The sequence below is a fragment of the Lissotriton vulgaris genome, chromosome 2_1 (assembly GCF_964263255.1).
Source record: "Lissotriton vulgaris chromosome 2_1, aLisVul1.2, whole genome shotgun sequence".
In the NCBI taxonomy this organism is placed as follows: Eukaryota; Metazoa; Chordata; class Amphibia; order Caudata; family Salamandridae; genus Lissotriton; species Lissotriton vulgaris.
The window spans coordinates 1,409,887,227-1,409,912,570 of NC_141687.1; the positions used below are offsets into that span (position 1 = coordinate 1,409,887,227).

The window sequence follows — 25,344 nt, forward strand, 5'->3', positions numbered from 1 at the left end:
GCCTTGACACTTTCATGTTGGGCCATCCTTTATATCAAGATCAGCCTTTTCCTGGCCTGCAAAGACCCTCCAGAGGGCATTTGTTCTCTCTCCATCTGGGCCATGGCTGCTTATGCAGCCTTTCCAGAAGGGTTTCAATATACATCTGCTGGATAGCTACATGGTTGACCTTGCAAACCTTTTCAATCTGTTACTGTCCTACATCTCTGGCACACAGTGACGGGTACTTTGCCTGAGCTGTGTTGCATGATTTCTATGGTTAACCAAAACTACTGTGTCCTGCTTCCAGCGAGATATTGACTTGGGATTCAGTCAACGATATTTCTGGAGGATACATAGTTTTCCCACAGATTTTGCACCTTCCACTCGCTCCCCAATGAACAAAGGCTGTGATTGGTAAGATCTCTAGTTTTGCATATTTATTATGTAGTGCACTAGCCACTGTTGTGGCTCTCTCAGCCCCTCTCTGGGGCACAGAATGTTTCTCAGGAGCTGATACCAACGCACTGGTTGGTCTCTCACATACCTCGGTGACAGAGGCAAAGTTAAAGCCGGAGCCATGTGGCACCACCTGACCGCTCTGGGGGAAAAAAATTCTCCAGTCCGATCTGTAGCCTAGAAAGAGTTTTAATACTGCGAGGAATCAGTGGGAAGATGGCGTAGCCATCAGAAATATCGTTACAGAAGTTCCTATCTTTTTTCTCTCTTGCCCCATCGGAATTAATGGAGTCCCTTAACTGTGAACTGGAACACTCGGCAGCACGTACATCAGTAGGTGTAGTCTAAAAGAGGGAGTCTTCGTTATGCACTCCCCTTCGTACCAGAAAACGATGACTTTTCCCTGCAGGTGTTCAGACGTAATCTCTTAATGGTTGCACCCTGTTGACACGGGGGGCGTACATATATTCTTGCCACTTCTGTCCCGCCCTATCCCCTGCGGCGCTTCCTCTCCTGGTATAATCGCAGAAGTAGGAGCACGGATCTCTGAGCACACGCTATTCCAAGCTTGTGGGAAACAGGTCCTGTCAATCAAAGATGAAGGCAAGGACCCTGTAATTGATGCACTCCAGACGGGTGCATTGTTCACCCCTACAGGCCGTGGAGGTGGGCTTCCGTGCACGAGACATGATAATCACCGCACCAGAGTCGACGTGAGTCAGTGGCGCGTGCAGGAATTAATGATGCAAGGAAGATCACTTTGCTTTGCCAGTTATTAATGCCCCCAGAGTGTGCGGGACTCACTGGAAGCTGTAGTGCTTAATGTGTGAGTGGAGCCAGAGCTGGCCTTTGGTGCTCTACCCTGGGCAAAATAAAACCAAATCTGGCGCCCCTCCCAGAGTCCTCTTTAAAGTGTCTGTGTATGAGCATTTGGGAGGAATAGGAGGGATGTGAGGGGGGCAAGATGAAGGAGCCCCATGAAAAGCAAAAGAAACAAAAAGCAGACAAGGGCGCCAGCTTCTTTCGGGCAAAGTGTTTAAAACACTTCTTTGGGTCTAAGCTGTTGGGAGACTGCTGCAGGAAGCTCTACCGCCCCACTGGAGGTCGACGCCCTGTGCATGGGCCCTAGCTCGCACGACCCTGGGTGCTGCCCTCTGGTAGAGGTGGTTCCAAGCTCACGTTTGAGGGATCTGCAAAGCTTATGCCAATTTTGGGCTTTCACATCTCCTTAGGGCACCGGGCGGTAATCTGAGACGCTTTTGTTTCTTTTTGGAAGGACTGGTAGAAGTGCTTCACGGACAGAATGCTCAGCACAAAATCCCCTTACACACCCAAGGACCCCTCCTGACACAGTTAAATGTTAAAAGTTGACAGGTCTAAGAAAGGGAGGTAAAAAAGGGAAAACAACACACTGACAAACGGAGAAATGAGGGATGATAAGGATCCCGTAAAGGAAAAGTACGTTGTAAGTGTTAGAGGAGAAAAAAAAGAGGTAGGAGCAGATCTTTAAGTGGGACAGGTCCTACCGACGCTCAGCACCGGCAATTCTAAAACAAGCATTTACAATGCAATGGTCTCGGCATTGTTAAAGTTAGAGCTATTGGCATTGCTCATGACATTATTTTTATTTATGTTTTTGTTTTTAAAACATATAAATAAATGACATTGTCATACAATGCCAATAGCTTAATCTCTCCCAAATGCGAGACCTATTGCATTTGCACCCACACACAGAGCCACCCACACAAAGCCACCCACACACACATACAGAGCCACCCACACAGTCATTCACATAGAGCCACCCACACACAGAGCCACCCACACATAGAGCCACCTACAAAAAAAGCTACCCACAGAGCCCCACACAGAGCCCCCACACTCACAGAGACCCACACACATCGAGAGCCCCCCCACACACACACAGAGCCCACCACACACACACACAGAGCCACACACACAGAGACCTCCACACACACCAACACACACACACACACACAACCCCCCACACACACACAGAGCCCCCCCCACACACACACAGAGAGCCCCACACAGATTATGTAATTTGGACCAGAGTTTGTGCCTCCTTCCAGTTCAAGGTTGGGAGATGTTATTGCGCTGAAAAGCAAGAGTGACATTGGCTTTCTTTCAGTAAAGGAAGTTGGGTTTCTCTGACCACTGATTTGCCAGTGACTTGCATCAATAATCGGGGCTCAGTGGCTTCTCTGGCCCCTGGGTGGTAATGCACCTGCTGCACCATTGATATTTATGGCCCGGACCCTTGGTGCAGCCCCTAAAGATTTTTACTGGGTAGTATTTCTACTTTGTCAATGTTTTACTGGCACGGCCTGTATTTATATGTACGTGGAAGTACAAAAGCAAATTTGGCAAAAGCTGTGAAAGCTGGTATTTTCCCATATGAAATCTAAATCTACAACGGCAATCAAATGAAGAAAACACCTAGGGCGCATATGTGAGTTATGTAAATATTTTAAATGATTTAAAAAATAAAACTGAGGGATAACTGCGTGCCTCAAAAATTTTTTTTACTGTACACATTTTTATCCACTGCCGATCTCTTCGCCCTTCCAGAATAGTCAAAGGTAAACGCATGGCCTGTATACATCCTGAGAACGGAGAGAGCCTTAACAGGCATGTTTGTTAGGTTGGCAGCAGCTACTGTGTTGGTTTTGATTGTGCCTTACCCTCATACCCTTACCATACCCAGTTTAGCTAGGCTAAATAGTGTATTGTTTCCTCTCGTTCACCTAAATCTGGGAATGGCTGTAATGAGGGGTTCAATTTGACTCTCGGTTTGGTACCCCCGACCCCTTTATTTCCTTCCCTGTGGATTACGGATTGTTATTGCGCTATACCAGAAACTCTTGACGTGCTGAGCAGACCTCCTTCGCCCTTCCGTTGCTCTTTGTTTTGATGGTGGGGCAGCCCAGCTCTGGGAACCCTAAGCTGTCTGCGGCGGCAGAGCTTGTTTACTACTTTCTATTCCGAATAACATGTCAATCACTTGGTTCCTCCCCTCGCACCTTCCTGTTGGCTGGTTGTGGAATTCCACCTTTATGTCTGTCTGGACCACGGGATTGGTTGTGCTGGCCTGTCTGTCAGCAGGAGCATCCCACAAAGATGCAGTAGTATGTATAGTAGTACCAGCAGCTGCAGAGGTGCTGCATGCACAACAGGCTTTTTTCAGGACCTTAAAAGAGTGTTAATGCTGCATACGTCTCACGGCTTCTAAGTCCTCTCTGTGCTAAAGTAAAACTACTTGTGATTATTTCGGTGAAGAATGGAGAAGGCGACCCTGCCGTGAGCCTCAGGCCCGCCCCTTTGGAGACCACACCACACCGCACACAGACATGGCATGTTTAATTACACATGTCTGCAGTAAAGCCGGAGAGACTTCTTGCTACGCACACACGTGGCGTGGTTGCGCTACTGTTGTGTGTTTGAGATAATGCGTTATTTTGTATAAGGGGCCGACAGACGAGCAGTTTAACGTTGCTTATTTTTGCGTATTTTGTAATTGTTTATTGCAATACAGCTGACTCTGCAACCTATATTCAACTCCTCCTTCTTCGGAATAAATGTAGAAAAACTGAACACTGAAACACAAAAACACCGCCCGCCGCCTGTTGGACCCGGCCCTTTTGGCAGGTTCACCCGAGACTTTTTGCTTTTTCCTAGCCTGTTTCTGTGACCTGGTGTTGGTGATTTTAGGCCTCTGCGCACTTTTTCACTGTGGTACAGTGTAAAGTGCTTGAGCTCTCTGTGAATGTGTGGTGAGTGACCTGCCCTCCCATAGGAATAAATGGGGAATATGTATGCCCATTGTAGTTCCTGATGTGTAGGGCGTGCAGGGGCGAGTTTGGTATGAGAGAACTCGTGAGATTGAATGCTGCGTAATGATATATGTGGCATGACTGTGTCTAGTGTAGAAGTGCCACTTTTAGAAGTTGGCATATTTGTGTAATTTGTGCCTGGCGTGTGATTGGCTGGTGAGCCTGGTCCAGGAGTGCCTGGGCCTGCTTGTGGATTGACTGTCTGGTTTGAGGGTGACATGGGCTGGGGAGCCCCAGGATGTTGTCTGAGTCACCCGTGGATGAAAGGCTGCATCTGCTGCCAGGGAAGTGGGAGGAGATGGCACCTGGGAGTGAAGAGGGCTGTGCCTGCCTGCCACAATGCTGGCTCCACCTCCTGCTGGGCGACTGTCGCCTCTGCCCCTCACAGTCAAAGGAAGTCCCTAAAACCAGTTCTAGCTGGTTCTCACACTGCCTGCACCCTTTAGACAAAGGATTTTACAGTATAAAAAGGGTGCTGTGACACTCTAAAAATGTTCTTGTTTCTAACTTGAATCTGCCAGGGGCGTGCTGCTGCTTGGGCCCAGGGGAATCCCTGGGCCCTGACCAGCCCCTGGACTCCTGAAGGACTTTGCTCTGCCCTGGGATCCTTTGGACCTTCTTCCTATCCCCCCAGGACTTGCTGCATCCCCTGAAGAACTTCTGTGGACCCTTCTTGCTATAGGGGTCATTTCTAGGGGCCTGTGGGTGCTACCAGTGCCCCCAGCACGATGGAAGCGCTTTATTTTGTCTCATAGTGCTTGAGAGCGTTTTTGCTGAAGGGCGAGCGTGTCACCGTCACGCATTTTGCGTGAGGTTTGGCAGGTGCCTACCCTGCGACTTTGCCCATTTATGTGGTCATTTTGCGAGTGCCCACCTCGCTTCTCTATTTTATTTTAATAGCGAGGGTGCCCACCCCTCGTTATGCCCCTTTGTTCACCGCCGCGGCCCGAGCTGTGTTTCATGGCCGCCGGAGAGAAGCTTGTCTCTAGAGCCGTGCAGCCATTGGTCGGCTGCGGGAGGCTCGTCCTGCGAGCCGCGTGGTGATTGGGCAGCGTGAGAGGAGCTGCCACGTCACAAGTGGCTTGTCTCAAAGGCCGCGCTGGGATTGGCCCAGTGCTTGTGGAAGCCCCGGAGGAGAGGAATCATGGCGGCCGGCCAACAGGGCTCCCGTGAGCTGAGGGAGCCCTGCAACAAGAGGAGAGGAAGCCGCGAGTGAAGTGGAGCCCCCCCGGACCAGCCCGGTGAGTGTCGTAGGGCTGGGGGTAGGCGGGGAGCTCCGCGGGCGGCAGTGCCTGAACGAGGCAGTGTTCGGCCGGCCCCGTGGCAGCGGGCCGTTCCTCCCCCTTTGCCGCGAAGTGTTTAAGAGCCCATGAGGCTCGGGGGCATCGTGCGCTTTGAGTCCCCAGGGGGGGGGGGGACCCCAACGACGGGCCACATTTGTTGAGTAGAGCCCCGAGGCTCCCTGCCCATATTATTGTTTCACGAGCCCAGCGAGGCTCAGGGTGCCATTGTTTTTAGAGCCCTGAGAGGCTCCCTGCCCCATGATGTTTAGAGCCCAGTGAGGCTTGGGGGACACCGGTGTTTTTAGAGCCTGTGTGGCTCCAACGGTTGTGTTAGGACAGAGCCTGTGTAGGCTCCAACGGGGGCACGAGTGCTTCAGAGCCTGTGTGGCTCACACAGTTGGCGCAGTTTGCGCCTAAGGGTCAGTGAGGACCCTGTCGCAGTTTGGATTTACAGCTGCCCAGCAATTAGTGGGCAGCTGCACCGTTTAGGTCTTGGGATGTTCTCAGGTGCCCAGCAAGTAGTGGGCACCTGCAACGTTTAGGTTTTGCGCCGGTGGCGCACCCCTGACTGGTGCTGCATGGCAGCGCGCCCTGACATTCTGGACACAGGGCTCTTTTAGTCCCTTTATTAGATGGGGGCTGGTATGTGATTTTATTTAGGCGCAATATGATTATCTATGTGATGGTAATTGCCTAATGTGAGTTTTGCGCAATGTGATATGGTGCTAGGAAATGTAATGCATTTAATATGATTACGCACCTTGATCTTACACCTCTGAATGTTTTTAGGCATCATGTGTTTTTGCGCTATTGAGTTATGTTCTGGCACCTCTGAATGTTTTTATGCATCATGTGTCTTCCTTGATTTTACACCTCTGAATGTTTTAGGCATCATGTGTTTTTCTCCAGTACCTCTGAATGTGTTTTGATGCCTCATGTGCCTTGTTATGACACCGGTGAATGTATGTTTTATGCATCATGTGTTTTCTTTCCTTACACCTCTGAATGTTGGTTTTGCATCATGTGTAATGTGTTCTTACCTATACCCCTAAATGTATTTTATTCTTAAGTGGTTTTCTTTCTAGTACAGGTGGTCCTAGTGAGGTCCTGGTTCCCTGCGTGACATTCTCCTAAGGTGTTTAGGGTTGCGTAGGTGGTACTTACCTGTTCCCAGTAGTTACTGGATGTGATTTATAACTGTTATTTTGTGCTATACTTATTCTAATTTCTAAGTGCTGATTCTGACAGTGGCCCATGTGGCCCTGTCCTGTACATAATCCCTTGTGAATATTGCCCGTGCCAGTTGGCACCATGTATATTTTGTGATTCTATCTGATGTGTTTTTACAATGCAAAAGTTATTTTATAATAACCTTGTGTGGAGTTCCTTTTGTGGTGTGCCTAGGATGTTGTTGCTGTTGTGTGCTGGCGCAAATGCTTTACACATTGCCTCCTAGTTTAGCCTTACTGCTCGTGCCAAGCTACCAGGGGGTGAGCAGGGGTTATCTTGACGTGTGACTCCCTTGCCCTGACTAGAATGGTGGTTTCTGCCTAGCTTTGGCGTCGGCCTTAGCCAACCAGAAATAGCCAGTTCTAACACCACCATTGTTGGATTGCACCGCCGATGGCGCACTGCATCTTATGCGTTGCACCCCACCTTCCCTCGGGCACAGCCCCGCACCATAGCCACCCCGTTTTCGCACTGCATTACCAACCCTCTCACATATTCATTTCTCCACCCTAGTCTACGTTTGCAAAGTTCAGTGGCGGTGCAGGACTCTTTTGACCACTCTCCTTTAACCAGTCTGTTAATTTATGTTGTCGTGTTCGTGGCTGCAGGGAGCCGTTACAGTTTCTGAGATATGCTGAAACACGGATGGAAAATGCTCAGCATTTTAAAGTCCTATCTATCTGCCTTTAAATAACACGCTCTAGTGTTGATGTGTCTGCTCACGCTGCCTGCACGCGCCAGTCAGCCCTCTGATTGGTTAATAAGGAAGACCAATCAGAGGGCCGACTGGCGCGTGCAGGCAGCATGATGAGGGGCGTGCTCTCTCCTGATGACGTCAGGGAGAGAAAGAAGAGAAAAAAAACGCCCCCGAATCGGGAAAAGATGGGGCTTAAAGGGAGTGACGCCCCTCTCCTCCAATGGCTGGCCTGCATTTACGAGGCCCCAATGGAGAAGATGGGCGGGTTCAAGCCCCACTCTACAAAACATTAATTCTCTGACCGAGACTGTGCAAGCGCAGCCTACGGTCCTTGACCTAAAAACAGGCGCTGAGACTGGTCCTTATCGGGCTTTCCATTTTTGCCCACATCCTCCAGGTGGATTTTTTTAAAACTCTGCAGCAGTACAAGCCTTCACTATCTTTGATGTAAGGTCAAAGAGACGCGTTATAGCTCTTTCACTGTCTCATAATTTCACAACTGAAGCCTTTTGCAAATTATATACAAGGAAGCCATAGTTGTATGTTTACTAAGCATATGAAACTAACAACAATTGACAAATTCGAAAGTCCTGTGCAAGGCCAGACTCTGCCTAGCGCGGGCCAGCCATTATGGCGGTCGTGCCGGTCCCTGAGGCTTGGAGGAGGTGGGGGGGCCACCGCGCCCTTTGAGGACGTGGTGCCCCCCCCCCCCTCCCCATAGCAACCAACGGGGGTGCCCCAGGGGGGAGCGAACCGGAACCGGTTCAGCGCATTCGGGAAGACAACGGGGCAGGCCAGTGTAGACCGGTCTGCCCTGCTCCCCCTTTAAAGGGGGTGAGGGGAGCGGGAACAGTCCCTTGTTTTCTCGCTCCCCCCAGCCAGCAGACTGGTCCGGGCCCACGAGGGGCCCATAACTTGTTTTTCCCCCACGAACCATCCCCTAAGACAGGCAGTTCATGGGAGTATTGCAGTCATAGGTGGCTGGGTTTGTTTTCTTAAATTTCGTAGCAGGTATCTCGAGGGGCAGGGGTAATAAAAAGGGTGATTAATGATGTTTGGGGTATTTTGTAATAAAAGGGTCCGTATTTGTCGTCGGTTACAGGTTGTGTGTAATGTAAAGTTATGTGTTGATGCTGTGGTAAGGTGTAATAAAAGTGTCAGTATTTGTTGTTTTTTAAGTTACAGGTTATGTGTACTTTAAAGTTATGTGTTGATGTTATGGGAAGGTGTAATAAAAGTGTCATTATATGTCGTTTTTTGAATGACAGGGAATGTAATGTGAAGTTATGTTTTGCTATGGTAATGTGTAATAAAAGTGTCACAATATGTCTTGTTTGAGTTACAGGCAATGTGTAATGTAAAGTTACATGTTGATGCTATGGTAATGGGTAGTTAAAGTGTCAGTACATTGCATGTTGTTACAGGTAAGATTGTCGTATTTTAGTTTGTGTCCTTGGTCAGGTCATGATTGGTGAGCATTGTTTCGGTTTGTAGCGGGCATCACCAGTTATCAAATGGGGATGCCCGAGGGGGAGACAGAGGGTCTCAAAGGAATTCCAGGGGCGGTTACAGCTGGTCAATAGGGTGAAAGGGTGCAGGGGCCAGGGAGTCACTCTTCCAGTAGGCTGCTGCGTGCGCATGCGCACAAGGGCGTAGATTTGCAGCGCCCCTTTATGGCGTTAAGGCTCAGGGCGTAGAGGGACCTGGGGGAGACATCCATCCGGTAAGCTGAACCCCCCTACCCTACACAACGTTTACAGCTCCAGGGGTGGTGACAGCCGGTCGGTAGGCTGTCGGGGTGCGGGGGCCAGGGGAGTCGCTCTTCCAGGTAGGCCTGTGGCCACCCTCGCACACGCATCAGGGCGCAAGTTGCAGCATTGCAGCCCCCATTAGGGAGTTAAGGCTCAGGGCGTATGGGGGGCCCGGGGTAAAATAATTATCCGATAAGCTGTACCCCCTACGCAGGCCTACTCCCGTGGAGTCTCTGTCGTTTTAACAGGATCTGGGGCCGCCGGTCATTGACCCTGCCGTAGGCTCTAGCGGGGACACGCAGAAAGTAATGTATATACATGTTTAGATTACGATAGGAATTTTATGTATTAGTAACATGTTAAGGTTATACAAGTAACCTCATGTATCGATCAAGGTATCCGGACTTTCTGCGTAATCGTACATAATGTAAATAATATTAATGTTTTAATTATGTAATAAATATGGCCGGGGGGGTCACTCCCCCTAATCCAAAAAGAGTGTGGTCTGAAATACTTGCCTTGGAGGAGGGAGGGAGTCCTCATCCAAGGGCGGGCTGGGGATTTAATTAAAAGGGGACTTAGGCAGTACCAGGCCATATGCTTTATTGTAGGTGTAAAGTTACTTGTTGTGTTATAGATCTGGGTGCCTTGACAGAAGCAGCAAAATACCAGTCGGGCGGCACACTCTGCTAAGCACAGATTTTTAGCTTGTGTATTTTTATGTCACGTCCTTAATTACATCGGCCACGCCTCTTAGAGAGACCTCTCAGTTTTGTCATCTCACTTAACCTCCTGTGTAAGAGGGTAATCAAGACTAGACAGCTTTGGTTTTCTGTAGCCGTTAAATGTCATGAGTGATGTAATATGTGACATCATCAGCAGTGCATTGCGGGCGCGCGAGTTATAGTTAGCTGAACTAACTAGAACGGGAGAATTTCTATGGTTTTGTAAGAGTGAAATCTCCAACTAACTAGAACGCCCCTGAAACCTGTGGTTTTTTCAGTGAATATATATATATATATATATATATATATATATATATATATATATATATATATATATATATATATATATATATATATATATTAACAACACGTTTGCCTGCAAAGGAAGGAGCCCACAAGCAAGGTAAAATCTCGGCTTTTTATTCCTGTTGGGAGCAGCTGTGAAATGGATGCAAATTTCCAGCAGCAAGCATCAAAGTCCAGCCTGACGCGTTTCGTAGCCTTACTTCATCAGAGGCTTGGGCTTGTACTCGGAGGCAAGCATTTTTATCAGGCAACAACATACTCTCCGCCTCAGTGGGCGTTGCCAAACAGATGGCCTTTTGGTCTTGGTAGTTCCCTGTCTTACTCGAGTGAGTTGCCTGCCCCCAAGCACCAAGATAATGCCACCGGTATGGAAGCAAAGGGGCACTTGTTGGCAGACTATGGACAGCTTTGTATTGAGAAGCATAACAGCACACCCCACTCGGGTTTTAATGTGGCATTATCTTGGTGCTTGGGGGCAGGCAACTCACTCGAGTAAGACAGGGAACTACCAAGACCAAAAGGCCATCTGTTTGGCAACGCCCACTGAGGCGGAGAGTATGTTGTTGCCTGATAAAAATGCTTGCCTCCGAGTACAAGCCCAAGCCTCTGATGAAGTAAGGCTACGAAACGCGTCAGGCTGGACTTTGATGCTTGCTGCTGGAAATTTGCATCCATTTCACAGCTGCTCCCAACAGGAATAAAAAGCCGAGATTTTACCTTGCTTGTGGGCTCCTTCCTTTGCAGGCAAACGTGTTGTTAATGTTTGAGCGGTGAGCCTGAGCCGCGGAAGGAGGTCCTGGGGCTTGCTGGCCCCCCATGGAGACGCCTAAAAACGCCACTGGTATGGAAGCAAAGGGGCACTTGTTGGCAGACTATGGACAGCTTTGTATTGAGAAGCATAACAGCACACCCCACTCGGGTTTTAATGTGACATTATCTTGGTGCTTGGGGGCAGGCAACTCACTCGAGTAAGACAGGGAACTTCCAAGACCAAAAGGCCATCTGTTTGGCAACGCCCACTGAGGCGGAGAGTATGTTGTTGCCTGATAAAAATGCTTGCCTCCGAGTACAAGCCCAAGCCTCTGATGAAGTAAGGCTACGAAACGCGTCAGGCTGGACTTTGATGCTTGCTGCTGGAAATTTGCATCCATTTCACAGCTGCTCCCAACAGGAATAAAAAGCCGAGATTTTACCTTGCTTGTGGGCTCCTTCCTTTGCAGGCAAACGTGTTGTTAATATATATATATATATATATATATATATATATATATATATATATATATATATATATATTAACCATAATTATTATATACATTTGATAAGCAGACTGTATGAATATCTACATATTTTAAAAACCATAGTTATTATACATATTTGTACAAATAAATTCACATATCTAGATACATACTTATAATCAAATTATAAATGTTTACAAACACAAGGCTATGCTGTACGGTATTGTTTGGGTATGGGGGTTATGTATGAAATAGCCAACTCTTGAATAGTCTTCTGAAGATAATATGATTATCCGTGGATCTTATGTTTGGGTGGAATGAATGCCATAGTTTGGCTGCTTGAACAGAGAAAGATGCACCACCTGTGTCTTTTATTTCTGGTATGGTGGGCTTTTGAGGCGAGGTTCCAAACTTGAGTGGAGGTTCGTTTGTTGAATGTATTTTGGGTATTTATTCCTGATGAAAGGAGTCCTCCTGTTACATGTATTGCTGGGACTAAATATACAAGGGCAGGTCTTTTTTTGGCATGACTGCTGCTGAAGATACCTTGGCCAAATGAATCCTGGCAAAGCATGTTGTACATGATAATGGACAAAGTTTGTGCTTGCGGTGCCACAGTGATTGACATACTAGAAAAACATAGATCCTGACATGGCAGTGGTCCTTAACATATGAGGTAATGTGGATTTAAACATGACAGTGCTCACAAGAAGTAGACTGTTTTACATAGCAGGTAATAAAAAATTACCATGGCAATGGTTGCTTTTCATATTGATGTTCTGAGGACACGGGTATCCTGGCTGTGCCAGTAAGCAACTGAATGCCACTAATGTGTGAGAGCTGTATAAGTAACCTGCACCACTGCGGAACCCTTTACCGAAGCCCTGATATGGTGAGCAGTTCACTGGTGCACACCCTCTTTCTTCGAGCAGCAGAGATCACACCCAAGGGACAAGCATTTTAAGGAGTACTCACTCTGGAATACCTGTGCAGCACCATGGACACAGCATCATATTATATGTTAACATTTCTGATGGATTCTGAAACTGTTTGTTCCTTAGATACACTATGACACAAAGAATGCTGACCATCCATAGAATACACAGCTTCAGAAGGACAAAGATTGCATCACAGATTGGGATAGTTTACTCAGAATCAACCCACTGAGCTACCTCAGCCAGAGGTGAAGATCTCACGGATTCCCCGTTTATGAGCTGTCATTCTGGCTCATAAATCTATATATAATTACACTCAGAATGAGTTACCTTACAGGCTTCAAAAATATTGTTGGTTATATTCTAAATTAACTATTTTACCACTACATGAAGATAACTGGAATTCAATTTTCAGATACTGAAACACCTGCAGGTATCGTGTTTTTTTCCAGGCATCACAGTATAAATTATTGAATGCTAAAACCCAAATTACACCCCACCTATGTTTTAATAAGTGTTACAACCGTTCTACAAATTAAACATGATAAAGGCTGGTTTTCTTCCTGGTCACAATTAATTAAAGAACCATTGGTAAAACTGACTCCAGGATGAACATATTCTACAGACTTTACTGCTTACAAATTCAAGTCCTATAATATTGAAACTTTCTGTATTACACTTCATTGTGTGCATAGTTAAAAAAAGGATAAGTTACTACAGAACAGTTTCAAATGGATACAATCAGGTATGCAGTGAAATAGCAGCAGTCAGATAAACAAGGGCCTCTCCAAAAGGAATTTACAACAGCATTGGCAGAGAACAGGAACTGATAAAGCTGGAATTTGCCCTGTGCTCACATCAAAAGCGTCCTGCTTTCACATCAGACTCTAAACATAACACTAAAGTAATAATTATACAGTAAAAATAGAAACACTAGCAGTAAAGCGAAATACTTTGTGTGCAGATGTGCTCATTGCGAGCGAGCAGAATTCAGTCACTCAAAGTGAAGTTTACCAGTGGCTGAAGTAGGCTGACCCATTTCCCCATGCCCTATGCTGTAGTGGGTGGAAGCAAAATGTGAATGACATAACAACAGACCAATGGATGATTAGAGGTTGCTGAAAACCCATTTAAGTAAGTTTCTAATACATATCATTTTAGTAAAACCAAAAGGTCTTGGCTAACACCAGACCGAAAAAGTTCAAAACACACAAGCCACCGCCCTGTCCAGAACTTTCAGATTAATGCCCTGTTGAGTCCCGGTGCTCATTCTAAAACAGCTGGCATACCTCGCAAACATCTACACTCAAAAGTGCAAGGTATTTCACATCGTAATTGAAAATTCCAGGAAAAACTATTTTGCCACTCGCTACTCAAGCCGTTCTTGAGAGGCAATGCAAACTAATTTACAGAGCCTATTTATACCTGTGAAACCTGTACATATTTTAGTATCTATTTTGTGTTCACTGTAACAAATAGAACTTTGAAATGTGCTCAGGTGTTTCTCATTTGTCATACTGTTCTGTGAAATAAGCTTGAGTTAACTCTGTGCTAAATAAAACAAATGACTATTTTTGGGTCGGATTTTAAATTCTTTACCATATGTGTGATAGTATTTTGAAAAGGAGTGAAAATGTGAAATGAAATTTCTAGGAGCCAGTGTTGGGTACATTAAATAGATATCTTGTAAGCCATTACTTGATTAAAAACACACATTTATTTTTATTTTGTTTTGTAAAGTACTGACTTGTGACTAATTTCTACTTCATAATGTTGAGGCTAGTGTCAATCAAATCAATCAATTAAAAGATAATTGTACAGCTCACGGCTGCTTCACGTGAATCGTCCTGGTGCTAAAAGCTAGCAAGACTGATTAGGCGGTCGCAGTGCAGTTGGAGTGTAGTCTTTAGTGAAAAGAAAAGTTCCTAGTTCTTTAAAAAAAATATACATAAGGAGCACTACAGAGGCTAATTGGAAGAGTATTTCACAATTTGGACGCCAGAAACGTTAAAGATCTATATTCCCATCTGGCATTGGAAGATTTTGGGACCTGCAGTATTCGAAGGTTATTCGACCTGAACAATCTACATTGCATGTAAAGACAGAGTCTTTTTCTCAAATAAGAGGGGCCATCACAAGAAAATTCCCTAAAAGCAAAAATAAGAGCTTTAAATTTGATGCAAATAATTACTGACAGCCAATGTAACTGCATCACATAAGGTGCAATAGAATGCTAATACGGAACTCCCAGGATACATCTTGCTGCTGCATTTTGAACTATCTGTAGACTTGGAGTTAAGAAAGCAGGAGGGCCCAAATATAGACTATATGCATAGTCTAATTGGGAAGTTACCAAGATGTGAACCACCGTTTTTCGCGTATCCAACGGGACTAAGTGCAGCAGCTTTTTTTTTTAATAATATATATTTATTAGCATTTTTTTCATGACTTTAACAAGAGCACATTTGTTCACTTGTACGGACCGTCTCATGGTGTATGTAGTGTTTCCAATGACAAATGCATTGTATCAATTCCACGCCACGCCCCCCCCCTGTCCCCCTCCCCCATCTGATCCTGTTGACCTAGTATTACTTCCTAGTTGGTCTAATACCTCACCTTCTCCGTCTTCTGCATCAGGTTTGTGTCTTGTCTCCAGCGCCTCAGTATCTCTGTCCATAGCTCTGCCAATGGGAACTTTCGGATCCCCCTGACATCTTCCTGTATTAATGCTCTCTGTTCTTCCTTGGCCCAGGTGTCAACACTATTCTCCCAAGTCTCTATATGTGGGTCCACGCTTGATTTCCAGTGCTGGGCTATTTGTCTCCTCGCCACGATCAATGCAAGGTCCATGAATCTGTTGCCTACTTTTTCGGCTTTTGATCTGGGAAACAAGCCTAATAGGCCAACTTCTATGGAGTTCGGCAGGGTGGGTGCCAGTATTTTCTTTATCATGTCCAATACCTTCTCCCAGAATTCTCTCAGATTTGTGCACTCCCAGGTCATGTGAGCAGAGCCCACATCCTTCACTCCGCATCTTGGGCAACCCTGTGTCGCATCGCCCCCTATAATGTTCAGAAGATGAGGTGACTGGTATAACATGTGCACTTACTTAAACTGTATCGCTTTAAAATTAGAATTTCTTGATACCCGTCTGGCCCCATCTAATACTCTGCTCCATTCCTTGTCAGTCAACGTTCTCTGAGTAATCTCATCCCATTTCTTAGGAGTACGGTTCAATGGTTTCTAAACTGTGTCTAGTAGCGACCTGTACAGCCATTCAATCAAGTGCCTGGCTGCCCCCAAGGTTAAAATTGTCTGGGGTACCGCATTTGTTGTTGTTCCTGTGAATTATTATTCCATAAGTCCCCAAATGTCTTGGTCAGAGAATAATATGTCAGAAATTGCCCATGTGGGAGATCAGTTTGTGTCATAAGGTCCTCTATGGGTATTAATGCCCCCATGAGGGAGCAGTCTCCCACTGTGGTTATCCCAGCTGTTGTCCAATCTGCAAACTGAGGTCGCGCGGGAAACGGCCACTACAATGCGGCCGTTTCCACGCATAACATTAACCACGCATGCATTACAACACATGCGTGGTTAACACGAATAGCCTTTACCACGCATTCCTTTACTACGAGATACGTAGTAAAGGCATGTGTGGTAAAGGCTATCATTAAAAATGGGGGCTTGGGGGGGTTCCCCCCCCCCCCCCCCCCCCAAAAAAAAGTGTGAAAAGCAAAGGGCCCCCCCCCCCCCCCCAAATTAAACGCACCGTGTTTTAAATGCGCAAGGATTTTATTTAAAGATGTGGGCATAACGTAGAAAGTGACAGAATATTGAAGCATTTTGAAGCGTGTCTTGGCTGCAAGCCACCCGGCGCGGCTGTCACTACGTGCCTCAATCTTGTGACTGGAAGGGAATTACACTAGAGTACTGGAAAAATGATAAACTTCGTCACAACAAGCGAGATGAAAAAAAGAATCAACATGAACTGTAATTAACCGGTAAAATCGCGGAGCATGTGTGAGTACTCAATGTAAAAACTATTTTAAAAAAGGAGACTGAAATGACCTTTAGCAGGAATATGCCCTTATCATGCATACATTTACAACGAAAATCGTTGTAAAAGTATGCATGGTAAGGGAATATTCGTGGTAAAGGATATGCAAGGTAAGGGCATTCGCGTTGTAACGCATGCGTGGTAAAGGCATGCGTTACAACTGAATGCGTTGTAATATCATACATTCGGTCTTGCGTGTAGGGTGATAGGGTCTCCATATGGGATCCCCACTAGTGGTATACCAGGGGCATAGGGGTGGTCCGCCTTCGTACGATGGTGGCATCTCTTCCAACACTATAGCGTCACCTGTAGAAGCATGTTAGATTCGGGAACCTTCAAAGCTAGCTGCAGCAACTTAGCCACTAACCAACTTTGGCTGTTTTTCTACCCCATCTCTTCCGGCAGTTCTAGATTTCTACCATCCACCCACTGGGTTAGCCACTGGAGTTGGGCTCCAAGTAGTACAGTTCGAAGTCTGGTGCACATAGTCCTGCCTCCTTTGGTGCCCTTTGTAATATCTCCAGAGATACTCTGTTCCACCCTCCATCTCATATCACTTCGTGAAGTGTTTGATTTAGGTCTGCGAACCACGCCGGCGTAACTATCACGAACAAGTTCGTACAGTAGTATAGTAGCCTGGGAAGCATAATAATTTTTGAAAGAGCTATGCGAGCCATCAAAGGTAGCTTAAGTGAACGTCAAAACTGCACACAGGTTTTTAGGGACCTCAAAACCGGGTTCAAGTTGCCCTCCCTCTGGTCCGCCAGTGTATGGAATATTTGAATGCCAAGGTATTTAAATGAGCGTGGGGACCATGTCAGACCCATAGGAAAGTCCACCGGGGAAAAACCCTCAATAATTAAAGGGAAGGAAAGTGTCTTGGCTTAATTAAGTTTAAGTACCACCTAGGTCGCATAAGTGTCCATAATAGCTAGTGCCTGCTCTGCTCCCCAACCACCATCTCTCACATATAATAGTAAATTGTCCACATAAAGCGAGATTACATGCAAACCATCCCCTAGGCCTATGCCCAGATAGTGGCTCTGTTGCCTAAAGGTGATGGCAAGTGGTTCTATTGCAATTGCAAATAACAACGAGGACAGTGGACAACAGTGGACATCTATGTATGTTATACGATACTGACACCACTCCATTTGTTTTGACCTTTGCCATAGGGTGTGTGTACAATATTTTCACCCACCTAAACCACCTTTCTCCCAGCCCCATCTTGTCCACTGCTGCTTCTAGAAACCCCCTCCCCCCTCTTTGCTTTTTTTTTTGATTGACCAAATGTATTGGTTTTTGAGAATAAGGTCACAAAGGCAATTTGAAAATTGTCTGACGAATTGGCAGGTGGGGCAACGAGAATGTATATATTTTATTTTATATAATAGAATCTAGACTGGATTCCTTGGTATGAGTTGGTTCATCACAATGCTTAATATTTTTCTTCATTTTTAAGGCGAAGGTAAGTCTCTGGGTTGCAATTTAGACCAACACAATGAATGTTGGGGTGCTCCAAAAAACATTTTTGGTATTGCAAGAAATGAGGGGAATTCCGCCTGATGCTTGTTCCAGTAGTAATTTCTGACCTGGATGTGGGATTCGGCAAACTGAATGAAATATGTTGAAGTTGTCCTAGTGTAATTTCCCGACACTGGGACACAATTCAGTAGTGCCCTCATGTCGTCTACTTTCCGGTAGGAGCAGCAACGTGCAGGCGGCGAGGGGGCTTTCTTCTTTTTACTTCCAGCTGGCTCTGAAAGGCTTGGAACCATCTGGAGCCTTACACCGAGCAGCTAATGCAATGGAAGGAAACAGACACACAGGTTTTCGCTTCACAAGTACTTTAGAGAAACTATGATTTGAAGGCAGGTTTTTGCTTTATTCACCCCCCGCCTTCCCCCATGTAAAAGATCTGTATGCATTGTAAGGATGCCAGTTGTATCTGTGTGTATGAGTAATTACACAAATAACAATAGGCATGTACCAATTTATTTGGATTTCTTTTATAGCGCTACTTATCCCAGTGTAGGGTGTCAGAGTGCTTTACATAACACTGAAAGAGACAATAAATCATGCAAGTGTCTAAATCAATGTAGAAGAAATATTACAAAACAATGAGGGTTGGTATAAGGTGTAGAAGCCAAATATCGTTCACACTTGTTCACATTATATGCAAAGTGTGTGGTCGATAGAACCACAAAGTCAGAATTTTTAGCATAATGCAGTGATTGGGGTTGTCTATACTAAGACGACTGTATCACAACCAAAATGAACCCTTTCTTGCAAACTCAGAATATCAAAAGATTTATTTAAAAAAAACAATAAGGATCTAAATCCATGATTTGCACTATTCACACAACTCTTTGATTCTGGTTCATAGCTCACTGTGCTATATTAGGATTACAGCTAATGACTGGAAATAATTAAAGGATCCAAGCGTCATAAGCAGTAACTCACTCATTTACAAAAAATACAAATCTGTGACCTGAATGTTGTGCTTTGCAGCAGACATATTAGCGCCTCTATGCTACTTTATTAGTCAAAACTGTAACCAGACAAAACACAGAACTCTCCTGGGACTGCATTAGCCACCATGGTTATCTTGCTGTTATTATAATCCCCAGAAAATTGCTGGGATCACAAAGATCTCTGCAACAGCAATGCTTTAAATGAGCCGGTACTCAGAACCTGCACTTCTTTAATTTGTAAGGGATTTACAGACACTTCTCATCACTGCTCCAATTATTTTAATAGGAGAGTACCAGCTCCTCTGAGTAGCAAACAGATAGTCTGGGACCAGGAGTACCTCTACTTCTATATTTCCATTTCAAACACGGTGCAGCAGATTTCTTAACCCTGTAAGATATTTTAAAAAGAGCCTTTTTATGGCCAATCTAGTAAGCAACAACAGTTTTACGATCACAATTGTCCTGGTTGCTAATTTCTTTATGGCAGATTTTTGAAAAATAAATGTATTGGTTGACTGTTAGACTTTGCTTTTTATGACTCCACCCCTTGTGACAGCACCGAGACCGCCCTCATCGCAGCCACCGATGACATCCGAGCCCTGCTCGACAATGGAGAAACAGCGGCCCTCTCCGCGGCATTCGACACTGTCTGCCACCGCACCCTAGTGCAGCGCCTCAGCAACGTCGGAATCCAGGAGAAGGCACTAGAATGGATCATCTCCTTCCTCGCCGGAAGGACACAGAGTCAGCCTCCCCCCGTTCAGATCAGAAGCCACCAAAGTCATCTGCGGAGTTCCGCAAGGCTCCTCGCTCAGCCCCACCCTCTTCAATGGCTACATGAGCCCCCTTGCGGCCATCGCACGCCAACACAACCTCAACATCATCTCCTACGCCGACGACACCCAGCTGATCCTCTCCCTCACCAACGACCCCGCCACCGCCAGAGCCAACCTACACGAAGGGATGACAGACGTAGCCGAGTGGATGATGACCAGCCGCTTGAAACTGAACTCAGACAAGACGGAAGTTCTCATCCAGGGCTCCTCGCCCTCCGCCTGGGACGACTCTTGGTGGCCCACCGCCCTGGGCAGCGCACCCAAACCAACAGACCACGCACGCAACCTGGGCTTCATCCTGGACTCCTCCCTCTCCATGACCAGACAAGTCAACGGCGTCTCCTCGTCTTGCTTCAACATCCTGCGCATACTACGTAAGATCTTCCGGTGGATCCCCACCGAGACCAGGAAGACGGTCACCCAGACCCTCGTCACCAGCCGACTGGAGTACGGCAACTCCCTCTACGCCGGAACCACTGCCAAACTCCAGAAGAGACTCCAGCGGATCCAGAACGCCTCAGCAAGACTCATCCTCGACATCCCCCGACACAGCCACATCTCCGGACACCTGAGAGACCTGCACTGGCTCCCGGTCAACAAGAGAATCACCTTCTGTCTCCTCACCCACGCACACAAAGCCCTACACAACCAAGGCCCAAGATACCTCAACAGCCGCCTCAACTTCTACACTCCCACTCGCCAGCTTCGATCGACCAGCCACGCCCTCGCCGCCGTCCCCCGCATCCGAAGAGCCACCACAGGAGGAAGGTCCTTCTCCTACCTGGCCGCCAAGACTTGGAACTCCCTCCCCACCCACCTCCGCCTGACCCAAGACCACCTCGCCTTCAGGAAGCAGCTCAAGACCTGGCTGTTCGAGCAGTAGCGAACCCTCTGTCCCCAAGCGCCTTGAGACCCTCCGGGTGAGTAGTGCGCTATATAAATGTTCTGATTGATTGATTGATTTCCACTGCCACACCTCAACCTCCATCCTATGGGTTCTTGGAGTAAGTTTTTCCGTATTCCAGCACTAGTTGTTGTCAGATTTGATCTGCTGATTCGTCATGTATTCAAAACATTGTTCAACAAACGTAGTTTTGAACTAAATGAAGATATACGACCTTTATAAATTGATACTTGTATAGCGCACTACTCACCCGCAAGGGTCTCAAGGCGCTTGTACGAATACCGCTGTGGAACCCATCCTGGCTTTCCCTGTGAGGCGTCCACTCCTGGGCACCCCCAAGGTGGAGGCCATGCATCCTTAGCGTTGTGGGGGCCGTTGTGGAGATTAAGCAAGCTATTGCCCAGAGTTGCAGAGTGGGACTGCATGATTGGAATAGGCACCGAGGCGAGAATTATCAGGTCCGTGAAATTTAGAGCCCAAGACGACCCGCCGAGGCGGGGAATTGAACCCTGGTCCCGGGCTAGACCAATGCATCAGGGTCTGCCGCTCTATTCATTGAGCCACCCTTCTCCACTTTAGAACTGTAAGAGATGAGAAGATAGATGTATTTTCATACACAGGCATAGGAATGAATAAAGTGTAGGTGGAATTAGTAATATGTTTACGACTCCTAATTTTTTTTATATTACTATTACCCTATCCCCAATTTTTCCCTTCCGGATCACAACTGTCTTCAGTAAATATAGGGGTATAAAGCTTTGTGAGTACGGAAGGAGTCTTGGAAAATCTGAATGAGTGTTTCAAGTTCGAACTTTTTAGTATTGTGGAGGCTTGTTCATTAGTCATTGACCACAATAAGTAGGAATTTGTGAATTGTAGTGAGTGAAAGAGGATAGCCTTTTATAAAAGGGAAGTGGGTCATAGTGTTCTGATATTGCATCCTTTATGGACAGATCAGAATTCAGTCTGTGAGGAGATTCAAGATAAGTTCTTAGGATAGACCTCATAATCGTAAAGTTGGTGTCTGTTGAATTATATACCTGTAGTAAAGTTGGCGTTGGCTATGGAGAGTTGTTGGATTTCATCAAAGTTGCTTTCCACCATTTTAGGGATGAAACGCGTTGGTTGGGCTGATGTTGGAGTATTACTGAATGATTGAATAAAAGAAAAATTTGGTTGGAAACAAAATGTCATGGCTCCTACTTTATTGGATGTTTGAAGGACTATATTTTACATGGGGATACTGTTCTCAAGAAAACACCTCAGCATCACCTTATTGAACATTCTACGAAAATGTTTTGGGGGACTCCTTGAGCAATCACGTTTTGTACAGGATTTATTAAATATAGTCTTGGTGCAGTAAGGCTATAGAGAAGTTGAGTGCTGTACTTGGTGACTAGGTTCAATAACACCTGTGTGGCTGTTCTTCTGCCAATACTGCTCTTATCAGTGGTTTCTTTTATTGTCATGCAGTTCTACTTCTAGTCTGACATGACACATACAGTGATTACATTGACAAGACCTGGCGGTATACTAAACCATTCCTTCTCCAAAGTTTTGCATATAATTTATGTTGCATGCATTTTACTGTTGGAGACGTAGGGCCTGATACATTGCAAGTGATCAGACCGCAGCAGAGGGGGGGAGACCTCTGCCTCCAACATGATCATCTGATCCCGACGGGGCGCTGCTGGAATCGTACTCCAGACAAGAGGCGATGCCATGGCAAGCGCCGCTGTTGAGATTACGTTGTCCCTTTCCGACAGCCGCTTCATGGAGGTCCGACCGTCATGAAAAGGCCATCGGAAAGGGACTTTGGGGGCCCCAAACAGGGCCCTTTTCACTCGTGGGCCACTCAAAAGTTGACCAGGGGGCACATGTGATGCCCCTCATGCACATCCATATACTGTGTGCCATGCACCAGATGGTGCATAGCACACAGTGCATGGATGTGCACAAAGTGCTCATTTATGCTGCGGCCTGGGCTGCAGCCCTTTTCCTGGGCCGCAGCACAAGCCACAGTGTGAATTAGCACTTTCTGACCGCCACCACAGTCATATTGTAATTGGGTGATCGGACTGCTGGCTGCTTGTCGGGCGATCTCCTGACCTCTGCAACAGCGGTCGGATATCCGAAGACCCATAGTGAGATAAAGAGATGTATCAAGAATCTCACAATAATTTGACTTTGACAAGCTGGCAATACAACCCAGGACTGCAGACTCCAAGATCATCAACACAGCTACAGCGTTATATCTCGGCAGATTTTTGTTAAGTTGTTGGTCACATACCTATCAGACAGGGAACTCACTTTACCAACTCTTTACACGTTGATTGCTGTATAGATCACCAATTTATTTTGGTCACAGCAAGCATAGGGTTGAATTAGATCAGTGTTGCAAAGGTACATATGTTTTTATGTCGGTGCAAAAAACTTTTAAGCAACCATCATTTTTGGTAACCTTGTAAGCATGGTTCTCTTCCTTTCCAGTCAACTGTTTGTCAAGACTAAAAAAATAAGAATAAAGTAGCTCTTTATGGCAGTAACAGTATACCAAATTGATTGATATTTCCTACTCCCTGCTGTATTTCCCTTAGGTTTAATGGACATTTACAGTAGTAAATATAATTAACACAATGCATTTTCTCTATATTTTACAATTGTTCTGTGTGGTTCAAACATCAAAGCCCATTTGATTAATCTTCTTTCACTCTCACACACTAGGAACAGAGCCATGGCCATTCTATTTTGTCAACGGTTTCCTGAATTTTAACATGGTGTTTGTGTTAGCACTGTTTGCCCTACCCCTAGCATCTCTTATGGAGTGTCTACTACAGAGATTTAATGGTAAGTATATATGTTTAATTACATTTTGTCATTCAAATGATTAAAAGGTGTATTTATTTGGTCTCATTGGAAAATATTGGAAGTGCTGTATTTCTGAATCGATGGAAAGGAACTTTTATTGTGAATGACATTATTTGGGAAGGCTGGGAAGATTATGGCTCTCGTGATTGGCTTACCAACTCTACAAACAAGATTGACCGACCATGACATTGAATGAGGCAACCCTGAAATAGAGGCCTGCATGGTGTTCCATCCAGAGGTGGAGGAGAGGACGACATTTCAAGGATGAATTTTCTACGTACTAAGTTACTATAATAATGATGATGGACCCAGCATTTCCAAAAAGCGTTATGATATATATAACAGTTATAAATGCAAAGTAGAATTAAGGGAGTAGACCAATGTGCCTTAGAATTACAGAGGATATACCATTGATGTGTGGATTATTTTGGAAAATTAAGTTTCAGAGAAAGAAAAATAGGGAGGAGTATTTATGTAAACAAGGAAGGAGGAGAGTCGTGGGAGTCATACCATCAAAAGAGAATAAGTGTCAGAATGGACCCAATTAACATATCATAGGTTCAACTGGGAGATGACTTTCAGAGAAGAATGGGAGAACGCAGAGTTCCGGACAGTGTTCAGTGAAAATATAAGGTACCTCAGATGTTTTGTTCACAGAATTAAACTAAGGAGAGGGTGTTCCCCTGTAGCTCAGAGGGAAAGGTATATCCTCATTAGTTTAAGAGATGTCATAAAAAGAAGCAGTAAAGATAAAGGGTTGGAGGAGCACACCAATTTATAAGTATCTATTCACTGTAGTGAAATTGAAATTCAAACTGGTTACCAAGAGGTGCTACAGCGCTACACTAGCTGTCTGGCCAAGTGTCTGGTCAAGAGAAAAGAATTACAAGTTTGGAGGCTTGTATGCACTGTGCACTGTTCACTGGGTTATTAACAAACCCTGACTTTTGAGTACTAACGTTACCTTCTCAAAATGATAATAATGATGCTTAACGCTAAACCATGTGTACAAAAATCAAATTATTATTTGACTTATCTTTGACATCATCATAAACATAACAAAAACATGAACTTTACATGATCATTGTTCGATTTGCAATTGCTGTATTAACAATACTACTGTGAACTTTACTAAATGTAAATGTAAATGTACAGGAATTTATATAGCGCAAATCACCAACCTGTCTCTAAGCGCTTGCTTAGGGAACCCGTCCTGGTATTCCCCAGTGAGATAACCCCGGTAGGGTATCCGCAAGGTGAAAGCCAGGCATCCCGCCGCGAGGGGCCGTTGTGGAGATTAAGGAAGCTATTGCCCAGAGTCGCAGAGTGTGAACCCGTGAATCGAGTAGGCACCGGAGCGAGAATTGTCGAGTCCATGGACATTTGAGGACTCAAGACCCCGCCGAGCCAGGAATTGAACCCTGGTCCCGGGCTGACTTCTGCTTCCAGGTCTGCCTCCTCTAACCAGTGAGCCACACTTCTCCACTATGCATTGTGATTATCGCACAACAATCTTATGAATGCCGGATGCATTTTAGGACGTTGCAGTCCCTTCCTCAGGGGCCAACCTATAAAGGAAAAAATACTCTTATAAGCTTATCAGCAAAGATCAATAATTACACAAAAGCAACATTGCCCAGTGAACCGTGTTTCTCAGTCTGTATGCCGACTCGTGAAACTCTTGTATGTCCAGTAGTGCTAAACACCATTACCTGCCCAGCTAGTTTACAAAGAATGTTAGTAATTCGGTT

At 45.7% G+C, this 25,344-nt stretch overlaps 1 protein-coding gene across 2 annotated transcripts in view; it reads left to right on the top strand.

The window, feature by feature from the left end:
• Positions 1–25,344, top strand: part of ALG9 (ALG9 alpha-1,2-mannosyltransferase) — an 810,763-nt gene that overhangs the window by 210,801 nt on the left and 574,618 nt on the right. For both annotated transcript variants that reach the window (XM_086957174.1, XM_086957175.1), the window contains one exon: positions 23,450–23,572. In XM_086957174.1, the coding sequence (XP_086813300.1) occupies positions 23,450–23,572 (123 nt within the window). The remainder of the gene's footprint in view (positions 1–23,449; positions 23,573–25,344) is intronic.